General features: G+C 39.9%; 1 protein-coding gene and 1 long non-coding RNA gene across 2 annotated transcripts in view; one reads left to right on the top strand and one right to left on the bottom strand.

The window, feature by feature from the left end:
• The window catches only part of RSRC1 (arginine and serine rich coiled-coil 1), a 349,528-nt gene that overhangs the window by 163,715 nt on the left and 157,883 nt on the right, over positions 1-27,930 (top strand). Inside the window, exon 6 of the mRNA XM_030574477.1 lies at positions 22,852-22,903. Within this exon, the coding sequence (XP_030430337.1) occupies positions 22,852-22,903 (52 nt within the window). The remainder of the gene's footprint in view (positions 1-22,851; positions 22,904-27,930) is intronic.
• LOC115657137 lies at positions 15,939-16,107 on the bottom strand. Its single transcript, XR_004001884.1, has 2 exons — positions 16,076-16,107; positions 15,939-16,024 (listed from the first exon to the last, which is right to left on the bottom strand). It is a non-coding gene; the product is annotated as an uncharacterized LOC115657137 (long non-coding RNA).

The raw sequence follows: 27,930 nt of genomic DNA, 5'->3' as shown, positions 1-27,930 counted from the left end.
ACCTGAGCAAACTTTTACACCTCGTAGATAATCAGTCTGTGATGTAGCTGACTTAAAATACTGTTACACTTAGAATCTGGATTTATTTAATTTTATTTATGTGTATGCCTATTTACCAAAATATATTGACTGTGTAAAACAATTTAAAAAGTAGAAACAGTTTTGTCACACAACATTTTAATGGTAATAGAAATACACATGTAAAAGTTGAACCGTTATAGGCCTGGGAGTTTTGAATTTTTTTTCTGTTGAATTAAAATGGAAATTTGCACTAATGTACTAGTTTTGGACCAGCTATACCCTGAGATTGAAAGTGATAGAAAATTTGCTTCAATGAAAATTTAGCTCAAATATTTACAATTACAGAAACAGTCTAATTTTCAAAGTAGTCACTGTAAAATGGTTGAATTAGTATATTTTATGAGTATATTTACTAGTAAATGCATGAATGAATTTTTCAGTTCTTCTATTATTTGAATATATGGAATATTTTCTGTATTCAGGTGAGAATTTTAAGTGTATTGGGATACCTTGACCACTACTAAAAAAATGCAGTAATTGGAACTCATCAGCTTTTCCAAATTAATCTGTAAACTGTATGTGAGTGTTATCTCATTTATTATAGAATTTGTGCAGAGCTGAATAAGGCATTAGTTAAAATCCAAGTATCCACTGTCCAGCTATACCGAAAGGAGGACAACAGACGTTTGATATGGTTTTATGTTTTTTTAATCAGGCTGCAACTTAATTATTAGATGTCTACCTGGCAGATAAAAGTGTACAGTGTCGGTAACTCCATGTTAATCCAATACCTACCTGGGGAGCCTCCACCAGCTCCCCATCTTTTTCAATCCAAATCCCCCACTTAACCTATTGCTAGGAGATTACTATGATGTTGAGGTGTAGGAGTCTTGAAAAAAATCAGTTAGTTTTGCGGAGAATGTGTGCTTTTCCCTTTGATTTTATTTTTTTATGAATATTACATTAAAATAAATAAATCTTCAGACACCTAAGAATGGCCATGTGACGTTGTGCAGTCTATATGGTTTTATAAAAATTTAATAATAAGTGAATATAATGTAACAGATGCTTCATGCAAAATGTCTCTTGTAAGATATCATTACAAAGCTTGTAATCATCCTATTTATATACATGTATACATTGAGTTGCATCTCTGACCATCTTGGTTAATAGCCATTGATGAACCTATTCTCCATGAACTTACCTAATTCTTATTTGAATCCAATTATACTTTTCTTCTTCAAAACATCCCCTGGTATTGAGTTCCACAGGTTGCCGGTGCTTTGTGTGAAGAATTTCCTTAGGTTTGTTTGAAGTCTGCTGCCTATTAATTTCATTGGGTCACCGTTGGTTTGTGTGTTATGTGAAGGAGTAAATAACACTGTCTTATTCACTTTGTCCACAACTTTAGTGATTTTTATAGACCTCTGTCATATCCCTCTCTTAATCATCTTTTTTCCAAGCTGAACAGTCTCAGTCTTTTTAATCTCTTGTTATTTGGAAACTGTTCCATACCCCTAATCACTTTTTTTTTGCCCCTTTTTTGTACTTTTTCTGGTTTTTATTCGTGTGTGTGTATATTGAGATGGGTCAGCCGGAATGGCACATAGAATTCAAAGTGTGGGCATACCATGGATTTATGTAGTCTCATTATATTTTCTGTCTTATTATCTATCTGTCCCTTTCCTAATGCTTCCTAACTTTCTTAGCTTTTTTACTGCTGCTGCACATTGTTTTCAGCAAACTAAGCACAATGACTACCAAGATCTTTAAATTAGCTGTTACCACTCAAGTGACCCCATCATTTTCTATGTATAGTTGGATTATGTTTTCCAATGTGCATAACTTTGCATTTATCAACATTAAATTTCAACTGCCATTTTGTTGCCCAGTCATCCAGTTTTGTGAGATTCCTTTTAACTCTTTGTAGACTACTTTGGGTTTAACTGTCTTGAGTAACTTGGTATAGTCTGCAAACTTTGCCATCTCGCTGTTTACTCCTTTTTCCACATCATTTATGAACATATTGAACAGCACTGGTCCCAGTACACATCTTTGGGAGACTCCACTATTTACCTCTCTCCTTTGTAAAAACTGGCCATTTATTTCTACCCTTTGTTTCCTATCTTTTAACTACTGATCCATGAGAGGACCTTCCCTCTTATCCCATGATTCCGTACTTTGCTTATGAGCTTTTGATGAGGGACCTTATCAAAGGCTTTCTGAAAGTGCACGTCACTATATCCACTGGATCACCTTGATCCACATGTTTGGTGACCCTCTCAAAGAATTCGAATAGACTGGTGAGGCATGATTTCACTTTACAAAAGCTGTGTTGACTCTTCCCCAACATATTGTGTCCTTATAAGTGTCCTATAATTCTGTTCTTGACTATAGTTTCACCCAATTTGCCTGGTACTGAAATTTGGCTTACTGACCTGTGACTGCCCTCGGAGACTTTTTTTAAAAAGAAGCATCACATTAGCTATCCTCCAGTCATCTGATACAGAAGCTGATTTAGGTGATTGGTTACATTCCACAGTTATGTATACAATTTCCTATTTAAGTTCCTTCAGAACTCTTGGGTAAATGCCTTCTGGTCCTTGTGATTTATTACTATTTAATTAATCAACTTGTTCCAAAAGCTCCTTTATTGACATTTCAGTCTGGGATGGTCCCTTAGAATTGTCACCTAGAAAGAATGGCTCAGGTGTGGGAGTCTCTCTCACATCCTCCTCAGTGAAGACCAATGTTAAAAGTTCATTTAGCTTCTCTACAATGGCTTTGTCTTCCTTGAGAGCTCCTTTGGAACCTTAGTCATCCCATGTCCCCACTGATTCTTTGGCAGACTTCCTGCTTCTAATGTACTTACATTTTTTGTTGTTTTTGTGTCTTTTGCTAGTTGCTCTTCAAATTCTTTTTGGGCCTCCCTAATTGTATTTTTACATTTGACTTTCCAGTGTTTATGTCCCTTTCTGTATTCCTTGGTAGGATTAGACTTCTAATTTTTAAAATATATCTTTTTTTCTGTAACTGCCTCTTTTACTCTGTTTTAGCTATGGTGGCATTTTTTTGGTCCTCTTACTGTTTTTTATATTTGGCGTATACATATAGTTTGAGCTTCTATTATGGTGTTTTTAAAAGTTTCCATGCAGCTTGCAGGCATTTCATTCTTGTTCTTTTTAAGTTCAGGAATTATATTATTTAAGAGATTGACTTTTCTAACATTTCATAAGGCTGTTTTTCATTTGGATAATTATATGTTGGTATTTATATGCTAACACTGTTTTTTTTCCTCTTCTGGAGTCTGAATTGTAATCATTAGGCCACATTATTCCTTCCCTGTGTAGTCCCTGCCTATTTTGAAAGATGAGCAACTAATGGAGTAGTAGAGGCCATGAAAATCAACAGAGGTCATGGATCTGTATAGTTAAACAAGGCGTCTTTCAGATCCTTTGCTTGGGTGCCTAGACGCTCTTCTTGTGAGGCCCTCCTCCAACAAGTAATTACAACCCAACTGTCCCCTTAGTGGGATGTGTGCCATTGTGAAGAGTGCAACCCATGGCCATTCTCATTGGCTCAGGATCAAGCATTAATTAATCTCATTTTTTAGGCAGACTTCAGTTCATGCTGGAGAAAGAACATGGCTTTCCTAGCTCTTTTGACTTGGCTTTTCTTTGTCCTTTTTTTTTATTTGGCTGCATTGGTCATGCTGTTTTTTTCTATATCTGTGTTACAGGCACCTGTGTGTATGATGAGCCGATGAAGTTACCTTTCTGTTCCTCACAGGATTTTTCTGCAATTTTTAATTCTTCTGCATCACACAGTGGTAGTGGATTGGGGATAGGGATACAAAAATTATTGTTATGCTCCCTCTATACAGCGATATAAGATATTTCAGTAATCTGCATTAGTATATAGTAAATATGTATTTATGGGAGACTCCATGAAATTGTTTACAATTATTTTAAAAAATGGTGCTATAACCTGTTTATTACTTACAAAACTGTTTACTTAAAGAAGCATGAATAACCTTGATGCCAAGCTATCAGTTTTGGAATATTCTGTCAGATGGAGATATTTATCATCTAAAGCATGGACATACTGATTTTTATCACAGTAGAAAGATGCTCTTTGTTTAGGATTAATCTTCAGCTCTCCATTGTTTTCTTGTATGATTGTAAGGATAATCTTATTGCCAGTGCACTGTATGATGCTACCTACTCAAATTTTTTTGCTGTTCCTCATGCCATAAGCTATCCTGTTATAGGAACAGGAATGTATGTAAGGCTCATCCTAAACAGACTGCACGGTAGATTTAGAATGTGGTGTTTTATCTTTCATTGTTAGCCCTAGAACATTTTTTATACACTTGGTGTGTCAGTGTGACAATCTGTAAAAATTAGTCCTCCTTTCCCTAATGTATTTAATAGGAGGATAGTTTTAGGCAGGGGAATTAGTCTGAAAAGTCTTACTTATATACAGAAATAGTGCTTAATCATTACCATGTCCATTGCATAAATTTGAGATCCACAGTTTTCAACAATTTGAGATCCACAGTTTTCAACAAATTCAGTTTTTTCCTTTTGATATCTACTCTTAACATCAGAACAGCCATATAGGATCATACCTGTCTAGCTAGTCTCCTTTCTCTGACTGTGGCTAGTATCAGGTATTTCAGAGGAAGAAACTGCAGAGGGTGAATAGATGTTCATGCTGTGTCCTTTTTTAACCTTTTATTATTTTCTGTATTTTTATCATGTCTTCTCTAAAGTGAATTTTTCAGTACATTTTCTGACAGTTTTTCCATACCTCTAATCATTCTAGTCCCCTGTTTTAGAAACACCCTCTGTGACAGGTTCCCCACAGTGCAACCTGGAACTAGGGTACTGTTTAGCCCTCTGTCTTACCAGCCTGAGCTCCCTTGCACCCTGATTATTTGACAAGCTACTAACCCCTCCAGATTTTGCACTTACACAAACATTTACAGTCAGGGATACACCCAGCTGAGTTACATGAATACTTTCACTAGTCACTCATGAATCAACAATAGAGAGGCTTCAGCCAAGGCCCCCCAGGTCCCCAGCCTAGGACCCCAGAGCTGTATCGTCTTGCCCTGGTCAGAAGCCTGACCAGTGTAAGTTATTACCCAGTCTGCCTCTCTCTTGATGTGGCGAGGACAATGTACCAGCCCTTGTTCCTGAGCAGATTTCCCTTTGCACTTCAAACACACTGTTTTAAGTGAAAAATATAAATCAAGCAGTGTCTAAACTTTCCTCCCACATGCTGGGATTCCTTCTTTCTCACTTGGACCACCTCCCCAGTCCAAGTCTTTTGTTTTTCAGACATCTTTATAGATGTTGAGTTGTAGTGGGAGTGAGGCCAACTGATGATGTTACATTCCCCTTTTATAGCTTCTTCCATGAGGAGGGGACTTCATTGTTACAAGCTAAGTCCCCAGCACAGTTAGTGGAAAAGTACAGGTACCAGATGGAGTCTTGTGTCACAGGACTGGTCACATGCCCTTGCATGCTTCGATGAGTCATAGCAGGGGCCATTACCCATAGACTGGCTAGAACGTACACAGGAAAAACCATCAGGTGGGGACAAGCTTCAGTTGACTTAATACAGTTCATCAGCCCTAAACTCCATGATGTGCTGGCACTTGTGCACGTTCCCTGTATTGTACTCTGAGGAGAAGGCAGGTTTGAGAGGAATACATAGATGCAGAACCACCTGCTTGAGAAGCTGAACAGGGCTTTTATTACAATCAGACTGAAGCAGTCACTGCAACTCTTGATGCATGCTTAACTCTCCTGAGCTGGGCTCTTGTTTTTTAAGATAGCTCTTCCAAACTTAATTTGCCCTACATTGCCTTGAGCCATCTTTGCATTGGGTTTCTCTAACTTTCCAACAGTTCAGGTGATACAGGGAAAAATTCCCCATTCATGTTGAATGTCCCAGTCATATCCTCAAACTCTTATTAGCCCTGCATCTTTCTCTCTCTCTTCCCCACCCCCTTCCTTCCTGGCTGAACTTTTTCTGCTTCCTTCTTTCTTAAGCCTGAACCTCATCTCCAGATGTGAAATTCTAGAGAAATGCTAATGACCTAATCTCTGGCAAAATGTTTAACCATACAGTTAGTTCATCAGCTGGAAGTAATCCAGGAGGATGGATTTGCTTGGGCTCCAACTTCACATGTGGGTTTTCCCTAACTACAGTAGATCAGGAATACACGTATTAACTGGTTAATTCAGGCTTTTGTTTTTAAACTGACATTTTGCTGAGTTCCTCTTCACCAGGAGAAATCTAAACAGCGAGTAAGTGGCATTGCTGCCAGGTGGCAAGATCAACAGCTACTGTAGCTGAGCTTCATGGGCTATTTCTAGTGTGAACTGCAGTGTTAAAGTACAGATTTGTGGTAACTACTGCCCTGAAGTGTAGGGAATAATGTACTAGACCATCAGTGATAATATGACTGGTGTGGTTTGTTTTTAAGGGAGAGCTATGTAAAGCTTAAATATATATGAATCTGATTAGACAGTCTAAAAAAGTCACATGACTGGAGTAAAGAAAAGTTTTTTTACATCATTTTAGAGCAGGTCTATAGCATAGGTGTTTAATATTGTAGAGGCCTGTTAGTATGCCTGGAAGACATTTTGATGTTATCATGAAGTGTTTCTGTGTAAAATGTCTTAGGCCTGCAGTAACTTTGTGAGAAATTTTATATCCTAGAGCCTCTGCAAGTATAACGAAAACATTTTAATTAACGTCTGCAGTTTGTGCTATCAGTCATGTTTGTCATGAAGGACATGGCACTTAGGGCCTTTCACTCATCTGTTATGAGAGAGGGAGAAAGCTTTAAGAATGGCTATCTTTGTATTTATCAAACACAAAGATAAAACAAACTGTCTTTAAATATATGCAGATTGATCACACAATACATTATTTTAGTCTTCTGCAAAAAAATGTTAGGCTTGTTTTTAAAGATTTTGCACAGGAGAGAAAACCCCATGTAATTAGACTATAGTGACCGGACAGCAAATGTGAAAAATTGAGACGAGGATGGGGGGTAATAGGAGCCTATATAAGAAAAAGACCCAAAAATTGGGACTGTCCGTATAAAATAGGGACATCTGGTCACCCTATAGCTAACCAATATCATTAATGATAAATATCAAGAAGCTGATTGAGTCCAGTATTACCACATGCATCTGATAGCAAAATTCTGTGAGTTTCTTACATGAACAACGTAGATTTCCTTATCAAATGTGGAGATATAATGCTGCAATTCAGATTAAGATTATTTTCAGCAATATTGTCACTATTTGGACCTCTTTGTAATGTTACTATTAAAGACAAGAGCCAAGTGCATTATTTAAAAATATTAATACACTATGCCTTTATATGGAGCTTTCATACTGAACTTTGAGTTTTTGGGAGAGTGGCGTTAAGACCTTCTGGATTCCCTTCACAGTTCTCCTATTCTTCTCTCACTCCTTCTACTTTGGATTTCTTGAAACACTTCTTACATTTAATGCCATTATCTTAGTCATTGTTCTATACAGTGCATCACGGACAGTGAGGTTTATTCTAGCTCAGGGGTGGGCAGACTACGGCCCACGGGCCACATCTGGCCTGTGGGACCATCCTGCCCAGCCCCCGAGCTCCTGGAATGGGAGGCTATCCCCTGGCTCCTCCCCCGCAGCCTCAGCTCGCCTCGCCACCAGCGCAGTGCTCTGGGCAGCGGGGCTGTGAGCTCCTGGGGCAGTACAGCTGCAGAGCCTGGCCTGACCCGGTGCTCTGAGCTGCATGGTGGTGGTGGTGGTGTTGGCCCAGCTCCAGCCAGGTGGCATGGCTGGAGCGCCAGCCACCGGTGCTCCAGGCAGCGCAGTAAGGGGGCAGGGAGCGGGGGGGTTGGATAGAGGGCAGGGAAGTTTGGGGTGGTAGTCAGGGGTCGGGGCGGTCTGGGGGGAAACAGGGTTGAATGGGAGCAGGGGTCCTGGAGGGGACAGTCAGGAAGGGGGGTGGGTTGGATGGGGCGGCAGGGGGCAGTCAGGGGACAGGGAGAAGGGGTGGTTGGATGGGGTGGGGGGGCTTTCAGAGAAGCGGGGGGTGTTGGGGCAGGAGTCCCGGGGGGGCAGATATGAGGTGGGGGCCGGGCCGGGCCACGACCCCTTCCCCTAACCGCCCCTGCATACGATTTACGAAACCCAACGCGGCCCTCAGGCCAGAAAGTTTGCCCGCCTCTGTTCTAGCTTATTTTTTTTAATTGAAGTAGCTAATCTGGAGAGGTCGTTTCGAGCCTGATACAATGATTCTAATGAAAAATTTAAGGTGAGTCTTGGCTTCAGTTGAAGCCATGTTGAAAGGATGATGATGCTCTAAAACAAACAGCTCTTTCCATTTTTAAATTAAAATTACTTTTTGGGCACAGGCTGTCCTTTGGCACAATGTTTTATAGCTGACCATTAGCTCATAACTCACTTCTAATACTGGATACTTTCTAGTGTTTTTTTAAAACAATAAAAGTATCAAATTCAAAGTTGAGAAGTACTATCTTCAGTGCTATTTTAATGAGTAAAATTTAGGAAAGGGCCACTGATCTAGTGCAAAATGGGGCTGTGCAGTTCAAAAGCAATTTAGGAACCTGTAGTACAGTAGAATCGCAGAGTAATGAATTGAGCAGTCAATCACAAGCCTCATTTGGAACTGGAAGTATGCAATCAGGCAGCAGCAGAGACCAAAAAAAAAGCAGATATGGTACAGTACTGTGTTAAATGTAAACTACTAAAAAAATAAAGGGAAATGTAAAAAAGGATTTGACCAGGTAAGGAAACTGTGCTTCTTTCATTTAAACTAGGGCCTGGTCTACAGTACGCGGTTATTTCGGAATTAGCCTAGTTAATTTGAAATAAAACTGATTCCGTCCACATGACCAAACTGTTTTTTTCAATTTAAAGGGCCCTTTAATCTGATTTCTGACCTCCACCTCAGTAAGTGGAGAAGTGGTGCACCATACTGCACCGTCTGCTGAAAGCAGTATGGCGTCTGCACGCCAAAAAGGCGCAAAACCATTGTCTGCCATAGCTTTCTTGGAAGGAGGAGCAACTGATGACACACACCCAGAAACACCTGCGAGAATACTTTTGCCTCACCATGCACTGGGAGCTTAACCCAGAATTCTAGTGGGCGGCGGGAACTGTGAATAGCTATCCACAGTGCACCGCTCCCACATTCGATGCTAGCGTCGGTACTGTGGATGCACTCCACCGAATTCACACACTTTAGTGGGGACACACAAGACTAAATGTATAAAATCACTTCCGAAAATTTGAGTAGAATAATTTCAAAACAATTTTGTGCTGTAGACATACCCTTAGATGGTTAAAAGCGGCATTTTTCTTCTGCATAGTAAAGTTTTAAAGCTGTATTAAGTCAATGTTCAGCTGTAAACTTTTGAAAGAACAACCATAATGTTTTGTTCAGAGTTACGAACATTTCAGAGTTAAGACCAGCCTCCATTCCCGAGGTGTTTGTAACTCTGAGGTTCTACTGTATTTGCTTTTTAAAAGTGTTCAACATTAGAAAAAAGAATAAATATAATCAAACATTTTCTTGCAATTCTAGTGATATCTTTTTTATTAGGAATGCACTATGAACAAACATTTTATAATGGGAAGGTATATTGAAGGATATAACAGGATTTTTTTAAATAAAACTTTTAAATTTGATGTTTCTCCATTTTATAATTGCATGAAGACACCTATTCAAATATTTTAGGCTGTTAAATTATTTGTCATTTAATGTTGTAAAGTGAGGAATAGTTCTGTGTTTTAACACCCTGGGAACATTGTTGAACAATTAGCTCAGAGGAGTCAAGAAACCTGGATTCTCTTTTAAACTTTGCTGGCTCTGTAACCCGGGCTAATCACTTAATCTTTCTGTTCTTTGTTTTCCTGGTCTGTAAAGTGGATATATTTAACTCTGTAAAATGCTCAGAGATAGGGGTCTTGTCATGTGAAAGCTGAGAAAAGAAATAATTCAAAACAGCCAATTAAAAGCTAATCACCACAGTTAATGAATAGGATCATGCAATATTTTTGTTGCTGCTGTACAGCCAGAGATTGAGTCAGAGGAAGCAAAAGTTAATGAAGAATTTCAGAAACTGAGCTCTGTCCATATTGCTGATGGTGCTAGTATACAGAGGTAAATGCAACATAGCCATACTTCTTTTAACTGTCTAAGGAAAGCAATAGATGTTTGCTAAAAGATAGATGACAAAACTAGAAAGGAAGTAAAGTTACAAGATTCTAAATGGGCATTAAAAATGAAGAGTGAATTGGGCTGGTTTGCAGCAGCTCAGTGAACCAGTACATTTCCCTTAGTCTAAACTTTCTTGGAACCTAAGCATTCATTTAAAAAATAAATTAAGGGGGCGGGGGGTTAAAGTCTCTGTAGACTTTGTGGTTGCAGAGATTAACCTTTGAAATATGAACCATATGTAAGCCAATTCTGATAAATTGGCCTGAGTCTACAGATATTCTGAAACAATAGTTCTGTAAAATGTGAAACTTCATCTTATTGGCGGTAATAATTAACATAGTTTGGTTAAAATTCTCAGGAAAGAACGCTTTATTGTGAAGGTCTCCATAATCTGAGTGGCATCTCATTGAGACATCATAATTATTTGTATTGTTGTAGTGCCCAGGATCCCCAGTCATGGACCAGGACCACATTTTGCTAGGCACTGTACACACAATCTCTGCCTGCTCCAAAATGTTTACAAACTAAGTGGTTGGAGCATGACTTGAGAGAGCATCCTCGTTTATTTTCTAGTTTAAGCCTTGTCTAAAAGCTATGAAGAATAATATAACTTTTTAAAACTATAAATACCAGTCTCTGTGTCTCATAACAAAATTGTGTGTACATTAATATCATAATCTGTTTTAGGGACATTGGGCTACTAACAATTTAATCTAGAAGATAAAACTTTTAATGAAGTACTGTCCAGTTGTCGTGTTTATCCATGATGCTTATCCCATCGTGGAATAAATACAATATAAGATAGCTATAATTCGTGTTTAAATACTATCTTTCAATAATAGCTTCATAGTCGTGTTGGTGCTCTGCATGTGTCTGTGCTGCAGAGCTTTGAGAACCAGCTAAAAAAGCAGCAAAAGTCCTCTCGTGTGTCTTTATGTTTGGGTCCAAGTTTACTAAAGGGCCAGGGGACTCAAATACTACAATTCATTAATTTTTGTAGTTACTTTTTAAGCTCCTAACACCCCTGTGAGGTGGTTAAGTGTTATCATCTTTATACAGATAACATGCAACAAACCTCGATGCCAAATCTGCCCACATATCTACACCAGCGACACCATCACAGGACCTAACCAGATCAGCCACACCATCACCAGTTCATTCACCTGCACGTCCACCAATGTAATATATGCCATCATATGCCAGCAATGCCGCTCTGCTATGTACATCGGCCAAACTGGACAGTCGCTCCAGAAAAGGATAAACGGACACAAATCAGACATTAGGAATGGCAATATACAAAAACCTGTAGGAGAACACTTCAGCCTCCCTGGCCACACTATAACAGACCTTAAGGTGGCCATCCTACAGCAAAAAAACTTCAGGACCAGACTTCAAAGAGAAACTGCTGAGCTTCAGTTCATCTGCAAATTTGACACCATCAGCTCAGGATTAAACAAAGACTGTGAATGGCTTGCCAATTACAAAACCAGTTTCTCCTCCCTTGGTTTTCACACCTCAACTGCTAGAACAGGGCCTCATCCTCCCTGATTGAACTACCTCATTATCTCTAGCTTGCCTGCATATATGTACCTGCCCGTGGAAATTTCCACTACATGCATCTGACGAAGTAGGTATTCACCCACGAAAGCTCATGCTCCAAAACGTCTGTTAGTCTATAAGGTGCCACAGGATTCTTTGCTGCTTTTACAGATCCAGACTAACACGGCTACCCCTCTGATACTTGACACCATGCAAGGCACTGCATTTAGCCGTATGGAGTGGAAATCACCAACCTCATGAAGAAACTTGCACAAATACAGACAGATTTTTCTTTCCAAATGCAAACGGATGGACATCATACCAAATGGACTAAAGGTAAAAAATCCACTGCTATCAATATACTACACAGACCACAGTGAGAGATTATGCCATACTCTATCAAAGAAACTGAGGAACCACCTGATCAGCATCCTATACAGCAAACAGGAAAAGATCAAAAAAGAGCTCTCCAACCTGGAGACTCTCATTAATAACCAAACTTCCATACAAATGGACTTCACTAAAATAAGACAGGAGATCTACATTACTCACTTCACCTCTCTACAAAGGAAAAAGGAATGTAAGCTGTCTAAACACCTAACTGCCTCATGAGGCCACAACCGTGGTACCCCCAACCCATCCAGCAGTATCGTCAATCTATCCAACTACACACTCAGGACAGACTTTTCTTCTGGGCTATCTCGGGGACTCTCTTTCTGCCCTGCCACCCCCACCAACATGATACAGTTCTGTGGCGATCTGGAAGCCTACTTTTACCGTCTCCAACTCAAAGAATACTTTCAGGACAACACTGAACAGCGCACTGATACACAAGTACCCTCCCACCAACAGCACAAGAAGAAGAACTCCACATGGACTCCTCCTGAGGGTCGAAATGACAGTCTGGACCTCTACATTGAATGCTTCTGCCGACGTGCATAGGCAGAAATTGTGGAAAAACAACATCGCTTGCCTCATAACCTAAGTCGTGCAGAACACAATGCCATCCACAGACTCAGAAACCAGCCAGACATTATCATCAAAGAGGCTGATAAAGGAGGTGCTGTTGTCATCGTGAACAGGTCTGACTACCAAAAGGAGGCTGCCAGACAACTCTCCAACACCAAATTCTACAGGCCACTTCCCTCAGATCCCACTGAGGAATACACTAAGAAACTGCAACATCTATTCAGGACGCTCCCTACACTAACACCGGAACAAATCAACATACCCGTAGAGCCCCAATCAGGGTTATTCTATCTACTACCCAAGATCCACAAACCTGGAAATCCTGGATGCCCCATCATCTCGGGCATTGGTACTCTCACTGAAGGACTGTCTGAATATGTGGACTCTCTACTCAGACCCTATGCCACCAGCACTCCCAGCTATCTCCGTGACACCACTGATTTCCTGAGGAAACTACAATGCATTGGTGACCTTCCAGAAAACACCATCCTAGCCACCATGGGTGTAGAGGCTCTCTACACGAACATTCCACACACAGATGGAATACAAGCTGTCAGGAACAGTATCCCTGATGATGCCACAGCACAACTGGCTTCTGAGCTCTGTGCCTTTATCCTCACACACAACTATTTCAAATTTGATGACAATATATATCTCCAGATCAGTGGCACCGCTATGGGCACCCGCATGGCCCCACAATATGCCAATATTTTTATGGCCGACCTGGAACAACGCTTCCTCAGCTCTCGTCCACTCACACCCCTTCTCTACCTTCGCATCTTCATCATCTGGACCCATGAGAAGGAGACTCTGGAAAAATTCCACCATGATTTCAACAGCTTCCACCCTACCATCAACCTCGGCCAGGACCAATCTACATGGGAGGTCCACTTCCTAAACACCACGGTGCAAATAAGTGATGGTCACATTACCACCACCCTATACCGAAAACCTACCGACCGCTATGCCTACCTTCATGCCTCCAGCTTCCATCCCGGGCACATCACACGATCCATTGTCTACAGCCAAGCACTGAAGTACAACCGCATCTGCTCCAACCCCTCAGACAGAGACCAACACCTACAAAATCTCCACTAAGCATTCTCAAAACTACAATACCCGCACGAGGAAATAAGGAAACAGATCAACAGAGCCAGATGTGTACCCAGAAGCCTCCTACTGCAAAACAAACCCAAGAAAGAAACCAACAGGACTCCACTGGCCATCACATACAGTCCCCAGCTAAAACCTCACCAACGCATCATCAGGGATCTACAACCCATGCTGGACAACGATCTCACACTTTCACAGGCCTTGGGTGGCAGGCCAGTCCTCGCCCACAGGCAACCTGCCAACCTGAAACATATTCTCACCAGTAACTGCACACCGCACCATAGTAACTCTCATTCAGGAACCAATCCATGCAACAAACCTCGATGCCAACTCTGCCCACATATCTACACCAGCGACACCATCACAGGACCTATCCAGATCAGCCACACCATCACCGGTTCATTCACCTGCACGTCCACCAATGTAATATACGCCATCATATGCCAGCAATTCCCCTCTGCTATGTACATCGGCCAAACTGGACAGTCGCTCCAGAAAAGGATAAACGGACACAAATCAGATATTAGGAATGGCAATATACAAAAACCTGTAGGAGAACACTTCAACCTCCCTGGCCACGCTATAGCAGGCCTTAAGGTGGCCATCCTACAGCAAAAAAACTTCAGGACCAGACTTCAAAGAGAAACTGCTGAGCTTCAGTTCATCTGCAAATTTGACACCATCAGCTCAGGATTAAACAAAGACTGTGAATGGCTTGCCAATTACAAAACCAGTTTCTCCTCCCTTGGTTTTCACACCTCCACTGCTAGAACAGGGCCTCATCCTCCCTGATTGAACTACCTCACTATCTCTAGCTTGCCTGCATATATATACCTGCCCGTGGAAATTTCCACTACATGCATCTGACAAAATAGGTATTCACCCACGAAAGCTCATGCTCCAAAACATCTGTTAGTCTATAAGGTGCCACAGGATTCTTTGCTGTTTATACAGATAGTTCTTCTCAACCTCAAAGAAGTTACCCAAATAGTCATATGGCAAATTAATGACAAGAATGGAACTAACAACGTTTAATTTCCAATCTAATGTTCTAATCTCTAAATTACATCCCTTCTCTAAAATAAAAAAGTAGCAGTTTAGTGCACGTACTCTCTCCTTTTGACTAGTCAGCTGCTTCTCTTGCTCAGTGTTCACCTGACCAATTTATACCTTTACTGTGGTCTCTCACTACCACAACAGTGTCCCCAGGACTAATTCTCCCCTACTAATTCCTGTGAAGAATACATATGAGATGTCAGCAAATTCTCCTATTTTACTTTCTTACTCTACTTTAATATTTTAAGTGTAAAATCAGAAGGTCTAATTCTCAGATTTACTTGATATCATCTGTATTAGTTTCAATATTTCAATAACACACTGTTGTCAGTATATATTTAACATGCTAACCCATAGTTTTTTGTAAATAAAGATGTATCTACATAAAATATTTAATAGTAGTTGTAAGCCACATTTTTGAATATACTGATACTTTCAACCTACTGAGCTGAACCAATGGATCATGGAGATGTAGGAGTGTGAAGCATATTCTCTTAGCTTTCTGACTGCTCCAGTAGGGCAGCTGGGATTCTGACTGTTGACTGTTTCTTGTTTGCTTTCCTATCTTTTGCCTCTGAGTTGCATGGTGTGAAAGAAGAGAAAGCGGAGTTGAACTCTTGCTGCCATGTGCAACTGAGTTCTTCATCTGAGTATCTGATAGTTTCCCGAAAACACTAAGAATCACCAGTATAAAACATTTAAAAGCAGATGAAGCAACATGGTTTCTCAGTCTATTCATGACATGTTCAAAAGTGTAATAAGACGTGCTTTGGACAATTTTGTGTGAGAGTTTGTCATATTTTCTTGGTGCTTCATGTATAACATTTCTGATATATGACAAGTTTACAGCTGAGAAAAATCAAATTTATAAGGAATACTGTGTGCCTTACTGTCATTGACTCTTCAGTATAATGTGGTATTTTAAATTACATTCCAAAGCAAGACAAGGCATTGCAGAGAAGCTAAGTGAATTCTTTGCATTGGTATTCACTGCAGAGGATGTGAAAGGGATTCCCACACTTCAGCCATTCTTTCTAGGTGAAAAATCTGAGGAACTGCCCTGGACTGAGGTATCAATAGAGGACCAGGACAAGGAGTAGATGGTATTCACCCAAAAGTTCTGAAGGAACTCAAATATGAAATTGCCTACATAACTGTGGTATGTAACCTATTGCATAAATCAGTCTCTGTACCAGATGACTGGTGGATAGCTGATGTGACACTGGTTTCTGAAAAAGGCACCAGAGGCGATTCTGGGAATTACAAGTGTTAAGCCTAACTTAAGTACCAGGCAAATTGGTTGAAACTATAGTCAAAAACAAAATTATCAGACACATAGATGAAAACAGTATGTTGGGGAAGAGTAAACACGGCTTTTGTAAAGGGAAATCATGCCTCACCATTCTATTAGAATTTTTTGAGAGGGTCAACAAACATGAAATTCAGGAACCTGAATTTGTGGATTATTGATACAAAAGACAATAAATTGCTCCATTGACTAGTACTCAAAGGACAATAGAAGATGATAAATTCCATTAAAATTCTGGAGAAGAAAACCAAACCATCTTGAGTAATGGCCTTTTTCAGTGTTTGGTGATTATTTAAAAAAAAAAAATTAAACAAAGCAGGAAGGAGAAGTTAATTAGTACATGTATAAACATAACTTTACATATGGTCTTCACAAAAGTTTTTCATTTAGGATACTTGTTTTACTAATAATGGTAAACAGACTATGGCTGTTTGTATATGTCTTTGGAGGAATTACCAGTATATCTGGCATGTTGAATTAACTGAAGGTAGTTTCTGTCAAAGTATCATAACCTAAGAAGTGGGACATTAAAGTATTCTATGCTGATAGATGAGTTACATTCAGATAGGAATATTCTATGTTAGAACTATAATGAAATATTTTCAAATTAAAATCACTGTTCTTTTTTTAATCCTTATTGATGTGTATATATATAGGCATGGTTTGTAAGACTTAAAGGTTGTGATAAATATATTGAAAAATATCATCAAGTTATATAACATTTCTATTATGGACACACTTGAAAGATGACATGATCATGTTTAAATTGACAAGACTATTGAAATAAAACATGGAAAATATATCTTGGCATAAGGGACAGAAAGCCTATGTAGCTGTGAATAGGGGAAACACTTGGTATACCTTTTGCAGCTTCCCCACTTTTTCTAAACATCTGTGCCTTGACATCAGGGAGACCTGCAGCATTAAAAGTATCCATGTTCATGCGAATCATACTGACATTAGCTACCTGTGTTAGCAATAACACCAACTCTTGCTCAGAAAGACTGAGGGTCTTGTGGACCAAACTCCATTAGTCTATGATGGTTGAATTGATCAACTTTAACTGCCTTTACAACTTTTTCCTTTCCTGTTTATACACTTCTTGTCTTATATTGCTTTCTTCCTGCCCCTCGACTCTGCAAACAATGATAGTCTCAACTGCCTGCTTTGCCCACAAGTGTCTTAACATTTTGTTCCATGCTATTCCTTACACATGGACTGTCATTGTGAACTTATCTGTAAGGCTGCTAACCTCTTCTCCTTTGAATCCTTTCCCAAGACTCAACTCTGCCATAATGCCTACAAAAAATCTGGCAAAAAAAGATGATGGGAAATTGTGGGGGGGACAAGTTAGCCACCCATATGAACCAGTGTAGGAATCTGATATTGAACCATAGAGCTATCATTGCTACACATGAACACTGCAACAGTGCAGTGGACTTCACCACCACATGCCTTGCTCCATTATTGTGCTCCTGCATTCTTGTGGTATGGTGCTGCAATGATTGTGTTCAACTTTCAGCTCACCTAAGGCATTCCACTTAGTGCTGTGGGGGAAGAGGCTAGTGCTAAAGTCGGTACTATCAATCAATGAAGTTTCCTTCTCCAGACTGTGGTGCTGTAAAAACTGGTGCCAAAGTGAGCAGATCCCTTTATTTGAGGCATCGAGACCTGAATGCAACTTTTCTGGTCCTGATAACTTTTGTGAGAAGTGAAGTAATTCGGGGTCGCTGGCAGGTAACAGGGTCCTGTTGCATAGTGATCTCTCCTAACTCACAAAGAATATATTCAGCCAGTTCTGTTGCATCAGCAGTGTTTGGGGAGAGTGGCTGACATGGGTGGAAGTCATTTTTGGAGTCCTTGAGTCTTACTGGAGAGGCTGCAGCGGGAAGGTGTAGTGGTAGCCTCCTTTGTTGCTGGCTGTTTGGTGGAGGCAGTGGATGTTCTTGTATGGCCGTCAGAGATTGGTGAGATGGTCATTCACACCAATCAGTACGTGAAAAGACCTATGGAGACACTGACTCTAGATAGTGGCACCTCTCCTTGCTGTAGATAATGGATGTGCCGTTAGTATGTTGCTCAAACACTTTACTGGTTATAGAATTGGTACTGTTGCTATATAAGGCACAAACTGAGATTAAACTTGTGAGGAACATAAAGGGCAACAAGAATACATTTTACAAATACATTAGAAGTAAGAAGAAGATGAAGAACAGGGGGTAGATCCATTACTCAGTGAGGAGGGAAAGCTGATAACATAAAATGCAGTAATGGCCGAAGTGTTAAATGCCCTTTTTTGTTTCAGTTTTCACCAAAAAGATCACCAATCATTGGATTAGTAACATAGTGAATGTCACTGTATATGGCCTAGTGTCTGAGGCTAAAATAGGGAAAGAGCAAATTAAGAATTACTTCCATGTCTATGCTACCACTTATGTCGGCAAAATTTATGTTATTCGGGGGTATGAAAAAATACCCCTGAGTGACATAGGTTTCTCTGGCATAAATGTTAGTGTGCATAGCTCTGTGTCGGCGGGAGAGCTTCTCCTGCTGACATAGCTACTGCTGTTTGTTGGGGGTGGTTTAATTATGTCAACAGGAGAGGCCTCTCCCATTGGCATGGAAGATCTTAAAGCAGTGCAGCTGCATCGATACAGCTGTGCCCCTGTAAGGTCTCTAGTGTAGACATAGCCGTAGACAAGTTAGATGTCTTCAAGTTGGCAGGACCTGATGAAATACATCCTGAAATACTTAAGGAACTGAGATGAAGAAATCTCTGATCCATTAGTGGTTATCTCTTAGAACTTGTGGAGGATGGAAGAGATCCCAGAGGACTGGAAAAGGACAAATATAGTACCTATCTATAGAAGGGGGAATAAGGACAACCCAGGGAATTATAGACCAGTCAGCTTAACATCAGTCCCCAGAAAGATAATGGAGCCAAATAATCAAGCAATCCATTTGTAAGGGGTTAGAAGATAATAAAGTGATAAGTAACAGTCAGCGTGGATTGGTCAAGAACAAATCAGGTGAAACCAACGTAATATCCTTCTTTTGAAAGGGTAACAAGCTTTGTGGATGTTGGGAGGAGTAGTAAATGTGATATATCTTGACTTTAGTAAGGCTTTTGATACTATCTCACACGACCTCATAAACAAACTAGGGAAATACAGCCTAGATGCATCTACTAAGGTGGATGCAGAACTGGTTGGAAAACTGTACATAGAGAGTAGTAATCAATGGTTCACAATCATGCTGGCAGGGCATATATAGTGGGGTGCTGCAGGGATCTGTCCTGGGTCCAGTTTTACTCAGTATTGTTATAAATGATTTGAATAATGGCATAAAGAGTATACTTATAAAATTTACGTCGCATACCAAGCTGGGAGGGGTTTTGCACGAGCTTTGGAGAACAGGATTAGTAATCAAAATTATCAAGAAAGACAAATGCGAAGTATTACACTTAGGAAGGAATAATCAGTTGCACAAACACAAAATGGGAAATTACTGCAATACTCCTTTTAAGGCAGTCAAGGATTTTGGGATGCTAGTGGATCACAAACTGAATAGGAGTCAACAATGTAATACTGTTGCAAAGAAAGTGAATATTATTCTGGGATATATTAGCAGGAGCGTTGTAAACAACACATGACCAGTAATTCTTTTGCTTTACTCAGTACTGAAAAGGCTTCAGCTGGAGTATTGTGTCCAGTTCTGGGCATCATACTTCAGGAAAGATGTGGGCAAATTGGAGAAAATCCAGAGAAGAGCAACAAAAATTATTAAAGGTCTAGAAAACATCATGTCGGAGGAAAGGTTGGAAAAAATTGGATTTGTTTAGCCTGGAGAAGAGAAGGGTGATCGGGGACATAACTCTCTTCGAGTATGTAAAAGGTTGTTATAAAGAGAATGGTGATGAATTGTTCTCCTTAACCACTGAGGACAGGACAAGAAGTAATGAGCTTAAATTGCAGCAAGGGGGATTTATGTTAAACGTTAGGAAAAGCTTCCTAACCTTCATGGTGGTTAAGCACTGGAACAAATTACCGAGGGAGGCTGTGGAATCTTGATCATTAGAGGTTTTTAAGAACAGGTTAGACAAAAACCTATCAGGGATGGTCTAGATAATACTGAATCCTGCCTTGGTGCAGGGGGATGACCTGGATGACCTCTTGAAGGCCCTTCCAGTCCCACATTTCTGATTATATGAATTTGATTTAATACAATAGGTGTTGGAAATAGGAAAGTCTCCCTAATTTATGATGCTGTACAAACTCTTCAATAGCCCATTTGGGTGAAGATACAAATACCTCTAGTACATTAACACATAATAGTGGTACAGAAGAGCAGAAGTGTATCTCACATGAACCCAGGCTGTGCTATACCAAAGTACATGAAAGGTGTCCTCTTTTGCAGTTATTTTTACCTAACATTAATATGTGAAAACCACATACCCCCATTTTGGGACTTAGCCAGTTGTGCAGATTTATTTAGAGAGAGAAAAATCCTTTTCCTTTCTTTCCTCTGCTGGTGATGTGTTTATCCTGAATTTTTTGTAATAATTACTGTAATGTACATTGTGAGAGGAAAATTGAAAAGATAGGTATTATCATAAATCCTAATCGTTTTTTGTTGCTAGCGAGACTAAAGGTCAACAATAACGTTACTATAGTAGCTACAAACTTTAAATTTTGTACTGTAATTACCATGGTCATTTTAGGTTTGTGGAAACAAATTGCAAAGTTACACCCTAACAATATTGGATATATCATATTGTAAAACATGATGGTCTTTTCTCATCTGAGCCTTTACTTATTTCACGTATTTTTGATCTTACTCATTAATGCAATGTTATTGAAAAATGCTGTATGCTTGATAAGATCCAACCTTTACATTATTGTAGTAGAAGAGAAGCTGTTCTTTACCATTACATACCAGAATGTCTAATGTGGTGACAAAAGTTGAATTGAAAAGATAAAATGAAAACTATTTGAATCTGAACGTAATGCCCCCATGAACTAGATTTTGTGTGTGTGTGTAGGGGGGCATTTATCACAGAATTCAGTTTTCTTTATTTTTTACCTTTTAAAGTCCCATGCTGCTTTTGGTTTTCTGAAGATTAGACGCCACTATTCTGTGATGTCACTGACACTGTTGGTTGCAAAGATTCTTCTGTTATCTGAAAGTAATGCAGTTGGGACTACCTTCTGAACCAGGAATTGCTACAGCATTTTAAAAAGGGGTTGAAAACCATTTTTTAAAAAGCAAAGCAATTTCTGTGCTTAGGACTGCCATCCTTACCCCACAGAGTATGGTTAGTAGGGGTCAGACAAAACAAAATCTGTGACATTACCCTCCACAATATCTGCATGACTAATAAGGAATAAACCAAGAAAGGGCAAACTTAGGCTGAGCATCAGAAAAATCTTAATAGAGGTACTTATCCTTGGAATAGCTTTCATAGGGAGCTATTGGAACCATGCAGCCTGAACTTGCAAACTTAGACTGGCCAGAACAATAACATATTGAAGGGAACAGTCCTACAGAGACAGAGAGATAGGGTGGATGACTTAATCCATTGGTGGTCCATGGAGCTACATCTGTCCCTTTGAATTCCTTTTGAATCGTGTGTCCATTTTCAAGCCATGACACTTCTTACTATTGTAGTTTAGACTAGGAATCTCTCAATGTTTCCAGAGGCTTTTTGACATGCTACAGAAAAAGAGCACCTTCTGAACCTTGGGTAACAGCTTAATGATAAATGTATCTTTTGTGTAAATTGAACTGTGATCAGAATTGCAGGTGGCCCCCAAAATTAGAGGGGTAGCAAGTACATGAGACACAATAAAATTATTAGGTCCCCTGGAATGATTAGCAGAGTGGTTGCCACTGGCAGCGGAAGGACATTCGGCCCCTTTGATATGAAAGAAGGCCTATGGAGAGGAACTAAACAGAACAGACACAAAGTGAGGTTTTATACCCACGAAAGTTTATGCCCAAATAAATCTGTTAGTCTTTAAGGTGCCACCAGACTCCTTGTTGTTTTTGTGGATACAGACTAACTTGGCTACTCCCTGATATTGACAAAATGGGGTATTTAACCACAAGCCATACCAGTCATATTAAAGTACATTTTTCATTGTGTCCTAATGCTACTTTTTCATGTAACCAGGCACTAGAGTTGCCACACGGAACGGCTGAATTTGGGTCTGGGAGGTTGAAAAGGAGTGATATATGAGCACCTCAGTATTTAGACTCATTAGCTCAGTCTTTTCTATGAATAACTTCTTTGGTTCTGTCCTACCACATTTTCATACTCTCACCCAGATATTGAGAATTTAGCTCACAACTGATTTTTAGCTTCCACATTACTTTTAAGATGATGGGAATTGTTGATGGAATGACAATAATCCACTATTGGGAATGTAAGTACAGGAGTAAAATAAGTGGTGTGTAATGGTTTCTACCAATCTTAAATTTGTGTGTTTGTATATGAAATAATACATAACGTGTAAATGTATACAAAGATTTGTTTTAATAATACTACAGTTTTTTGTAAAAGTTATCTTTCTTTTCAGTCTCTTGCTGAACAGGCCAAAGCTAGATTGCAGCTGGTTCTTGAAGCGGCTGGTAAGTGGTACTACATAAATATGTAATAGAAAGTAATAATTTTACTGCATTGTTTATAATATCACTAAATTGAAACCTGTGTCCCAGCTGATTTTGACCCCCCTCACTTTGGCAAACATTGAATCTTTTCCCCATCCTTCTCCCACTTACATTTCTAATTAGACCAACACAACATGGCTGTTCTCATTTGTATACCATCATCGGCAGTGTCTAAATTGTTCTGGGACATGGAAATAAGTGTGTGATATTTATCTGCGGTAGAAGAACTAGCGTGTGAATTTCAAATGTTTTTGCTGTCATGGTTCTAGTTTTTGTTTGTTTTATGGGTTGCAGAAAAAGTGTGTGTGGTGGGGGATTCTGTAAAAACCTTCTTTAAAGAGGTAAAGATTCTAGGCCTGAACTACATTTCTATGCCCTGTTAAAGGTTCTCGTACTTTCTGCAGTATCACATTGTCACAGGCATGCAAGAAGAAAGATAAAACACAAGGAATGAGGTTTGTTTAAGCCACAGCTTAATTAACTGATCTGTGAGCTATCTGGCAATAACTTGTACAGTGCAATCTGTTGAATGTGGTGGAGGACTGCTTTCATCCCTCCACACCTGGTCCTATTACAGTAACTCCTACAGCCCTTCTCATGTATGAGGGTTAAGGGGCTGAGGAAAAGGGGTTGTTTCCTCACTGTACCAGACATTAGGTGTACCAAGTTCTCCAGCTGCTTTGGAGGATGCCCTCCCCCCCAAGTCTGCTTCCAGTTCTGGCTTATCAGGGACCTGTACCCCTATTGAATGAGTATCTGTGTTGGATACCTGCCATCAGAGGCACCAGCAGTTAGCGTGACTGACTTTGCCCCAGCCCTGCCAGATTCCCAGATTGTTAGCCATTCTGTTAGAAAGGTGTATTATTTCTTCCTTGAACAACTCTGGTGTTGGTTATACAATGGGCAATCACCAACATTTCTGACTCCCATAATTTAGCCACTTGTCAATTTACCCTTCCCATGGTCTTGTCCACCTGTGAAATCCTTGCAGCTCCCCTGCCAGACCCTCTGCTATGGCATCTCATGCCAATTATGGTTACCCTGACTCGACTCCTAAACTTTGTCCTATCCCTTTACTGAATCTCCAGATGGTTTCCCCCTAGCTGCACGCTGATCCATTCACGTGGCCCCTCCCTGACCAATGAACATACAAGAGGGCATCCGCTGACCTCAGAATGTGTTCCTCCAACTAACTCAGAGCTGCTGCTGATCCAGCACATAATGGCTCCCAGACCATTGAAAAGGTGCTTATATGTCCTCCTGTTGCTCAGAAGACAATGGGCTTCTACAGAGCTCCTGACTCCCCAGCTACACACCTACCTCTCCACCCCTGGCCACAAGAAGCTGGCTCTTGTGATGGGGAAAAAGATAGGAACCTCCTGCTGCTTCTGAGACTGTGGGGATGCATTTCTCAATGCTATTTTAATACCTGGGAAATGTTACTTTTGCCTACTGATTTTGCCCTTTTATGCTTAGCAAATATGGCCTTAGATTTCTTCTATTCAAAAATCAACATGGCTACCTCTACTCAGAATTAAAATTGTACTTACTATCTTGGATTAGAAGAGATGACAAAGGCAAGAGGTGTCAGCAGTTGGTTAGTTCTGGGTCTGTGGATGGGAATTCCTGAGGGTAGTAGTCAGAGCACTGGGGTTGTGTGATGACTGTACGCTTGTAAAGACTATACAGTCATTATGCAGATCAGTCCTTCCTAGTCAATAATAGCATTAAAAAGTGCATGAACAGTCCTGAGACTGTTTTTGTACAGTACCCGAGTGCTCTGACTCAGGCAATTCTGTTTCAGTATCCTCATGGACATGCAGAACTTTAGACATGTATGAAACAATTAGAACACACACCTTAGAGAATATTAAATTGTTAATTAGTGAATATTTTAAATACTACATCTATGGGTAAGAACCCATTTTACTTGGGTATAAATTCAGGTGGTGAACAGTATAAGGGGTCCAGTTATGGTGTTGCAGTCTGAAAATTAAGAATTCTCAGTGAAGCTTTGTAAGCTGCTCTCTAGCATAATTATAAACAATGCAACTATAGCTAGATTTAATAAGATATCTTATTTCCATTAAATCAACAAAAGATATCAATGATTTTGTAGTACAGATGCAAATAAAATAGAAGAAATATGTAAACCTTAGTAAGTGTGCACAAATTACTCTGCTTTGAAATATTTGTTTTGTGTTCTATTTTGTTTTTAGCACGAGTATATACTTTTGTTAAAAGCATAAGATCAAATTTTCAAAGTGGCGACTAGATTTGGGTTCTCCAATTTTTCGGTGCCCAACTCAATACCTGTGTTCTGACTGTCGGACATACTGATCACCTGCAGCTGTACTTCTGTAAAATAAGTACTAGGTGTCTGAAGTTGGGCATCCAGAGCCAAAGGCTACTTTGGAAATTTTTTGCCAAAGATTTTGTTTTATATTGCAGAAGAGCGTTGGTGAATATTTTCATTGGCTTTTGTTTAATATTTTCCATGAATTGAATGTTGTTCATAGGTGTTTTCCTTAATTGCTTCAGCTTTGTGTAGTGTACTCAAAAAGAGCTAGAACATTCATATGTAATCGTATTTGCAATTTTACTGCAGTCCTACTTAGTCCCAAGACTTTACACTTCTTGTTTTTTTCCATATACAACTTTTTGTTGTTTTTAGTGCACAAAAATAGGAGTACTTTCAGAATTTCTTACAAATATTATCAGTAAGTATGCATGCTGTGCAATAATTTCAAGTCTTCAATTTTAATTTGTATTCTCTTATCTGTTTCATAGATTTAATTGTAAAATATACTTTACAAGTAATCAGTCTTTTTTCTTCTTCCTTTTGGGGACCTTTTTTCCTAAAGAGAACTACTACTTTCGATATTTCCAGCAAATATTCACATTTTTCAATAATGCAACTAGCATCTTATATTTCATAGTTTCAAATGTATGCATTATTCTCCATATCTTTTAATATGTCTTTGAAGCATATAATTATAAAATAGATGTGACAGCACAGACCTCAAAAAGTGCAATTTGTTTATACTACTCACAGCTGTCACACCTCATTTTTTAATTTAACACCTTGAAAATGTATTAACAATACTCTGAGTTGTATATCATCATGACCTGGGTCCTGCGGATTTCAAGAGACATTTAAAATGGTTGTGACACTTTATAATTTTAAAAATTCACAGCTGGACACTGAAGTTTAAATTGGAGGTGCAAATTGCTTATGGATGACTTGAGAGAGGTTTAATGTATTTGTTTATCTTAAAATTTGAAATGTAGGGAAAATCCCTTTTCCTGTCCATATTTTAAGGCTGAAAATGGAAAATCAAAAAAACCTATAAAACTATAAAATCCTGCTCTGTTGTTTCTTCTTGGTCAATTAAGAATGAAGTTGACAACATTGTTGTGAGAAGGGTGTGGAGAAAGGCTAATGATTTTTTCATTCTTTCATTTTTTTGGTTTAAAGCAAAATGAGAACTTTTTACCCTTATATCATTTATATAAAGTCCTTCTGTGCCAGAATTTTACCAAGCAATATTTTTCAGTACAACTATTATAGCCCTCATTGCTGTAATGTGATACTCTGTTTTGAGAGAGCTATTTTCAATACTGAAAATACAACTAGTTCAACTTATTAGAATAACAACCTGGGGCCAGGTGCTAGTCCAGGTTTCAACAGTACTTGTATGTTGCAGTATTATTGTAGTTTGTGTTTATAGTTACTGTTGTCACATCACTTTTTATAAATTATCTAGCTTTGTAATATTTATAGTGCATTGAAAACTGTCCACAGATTTTTTTTAAATAGACTGAACATTGTTGCCTTTTCAAGGATTTGACAATCCATGTGTTTGCCATAGTTGTTCAACAACAGTTGTTTCAGTATAATGTCAATACTTATAGTAGGCTATATCTGAATATGGTGTAGCTTTAAAACTTAAGTTTGGTGACAATAAACAAAAATGATTTTGCCTTTTATACACTGCAGTAAATCCTCACTTAACATTGTAGTTATGTTCTTGAAAAATGTGACTTTAAGCAAAAAGATGTTAACGTAAGCGGGGGAATGGTCCCGCTATTGTGGGGAACTTTCCTGGCTTCTGCCCTACCCCGGTGAAGTGGGCTAGCAAAGGGATCTGTGTCCTCGCTCCCTCTTCCTTTACCCAGAGGCCTCCCTGCCCTTGAGGACTCCCCTTCCACTTTCCTGTCTGGCAGAGTCCTCATAACCCCAACAAGGCTGGGCCCAGGATTCCTGGGGGGCTCGACTCCCAACCCTGCTGTGGTCACCTAGGACAGGGTCTAGGATGTCCCCACTCCGGGGTACCCTCTTTGCACTCCGCACCTCCTTGACCCACTGATCACATCATACACTTTAAAGTAAATACAAGTTATTTAATTAACAATTAATGAAAAGAAAAGAATAAGGAAAAATGGGAAAGGTTAAAGGAAAACACATCACCCCGCTCTGTGGCAGGGAACATCACAAACAGTGTTTCTGGAATGTCAGGGCAGTTCACAGTCTGTTCCCTGTAGGTCCCAGGCCTCCTTCTCAGGCCCTGGCTGTGCTGCAGAGATTCTGTGGGTTGGACACTTGCTCTGTCAGTGGCCACACACTCTCAGGCTCTGGGTGGCAGGACCCTTCTTCCCAGCGTCACCTCCACCCTGTCAGGGTTACGATCCCCCTCCAAGTCTGGCCTGCAGAGCCTCTTGGCTGAGGCATCTCTCTGCGCTGGGCCCACTGCCCAGGTCCCCATCGCTCTCCCCAGCTGCTCATCATACCCGGCTCTGGACTGCTCCAGTTCCAGCTCCACATTGCCTCAGCATGGCTGCTGCTGCTGCTCTACCTTCATCTCCCTGGGCTGCTTCTCTGGCGTCTCTGGCTCCAGTTGTTACAGCTCTGCTCCCAGGGCAGGTATGCTCTGCAGGCTGCTTCTGTGACTCTTTCTCAGCTCTCACCTGCTTCCTGGGCTGCTTGT

The sequence above is a fragment of the Gopherus evgoodei genome, chromosome 9 (assembly GCF_007399415.2).
Source record: "Gopherus evgoodei ecotype Sinaloan lineage chromosome 9, rGopEvg1_v1.p, whole genome shotgun sequence".
In the NCBI taxonomy this organism is placed as follows: Eukaryota; Metazoa; Chordata; order Testudines; family Testudinidae; genus Gopherus; species Gopherus evgoodei.
The sequence above is the reverse complement of the archived record's forward strand: the minus strand, read 5'-3'. Positions and strand labels throughout refer to the sequence as shown.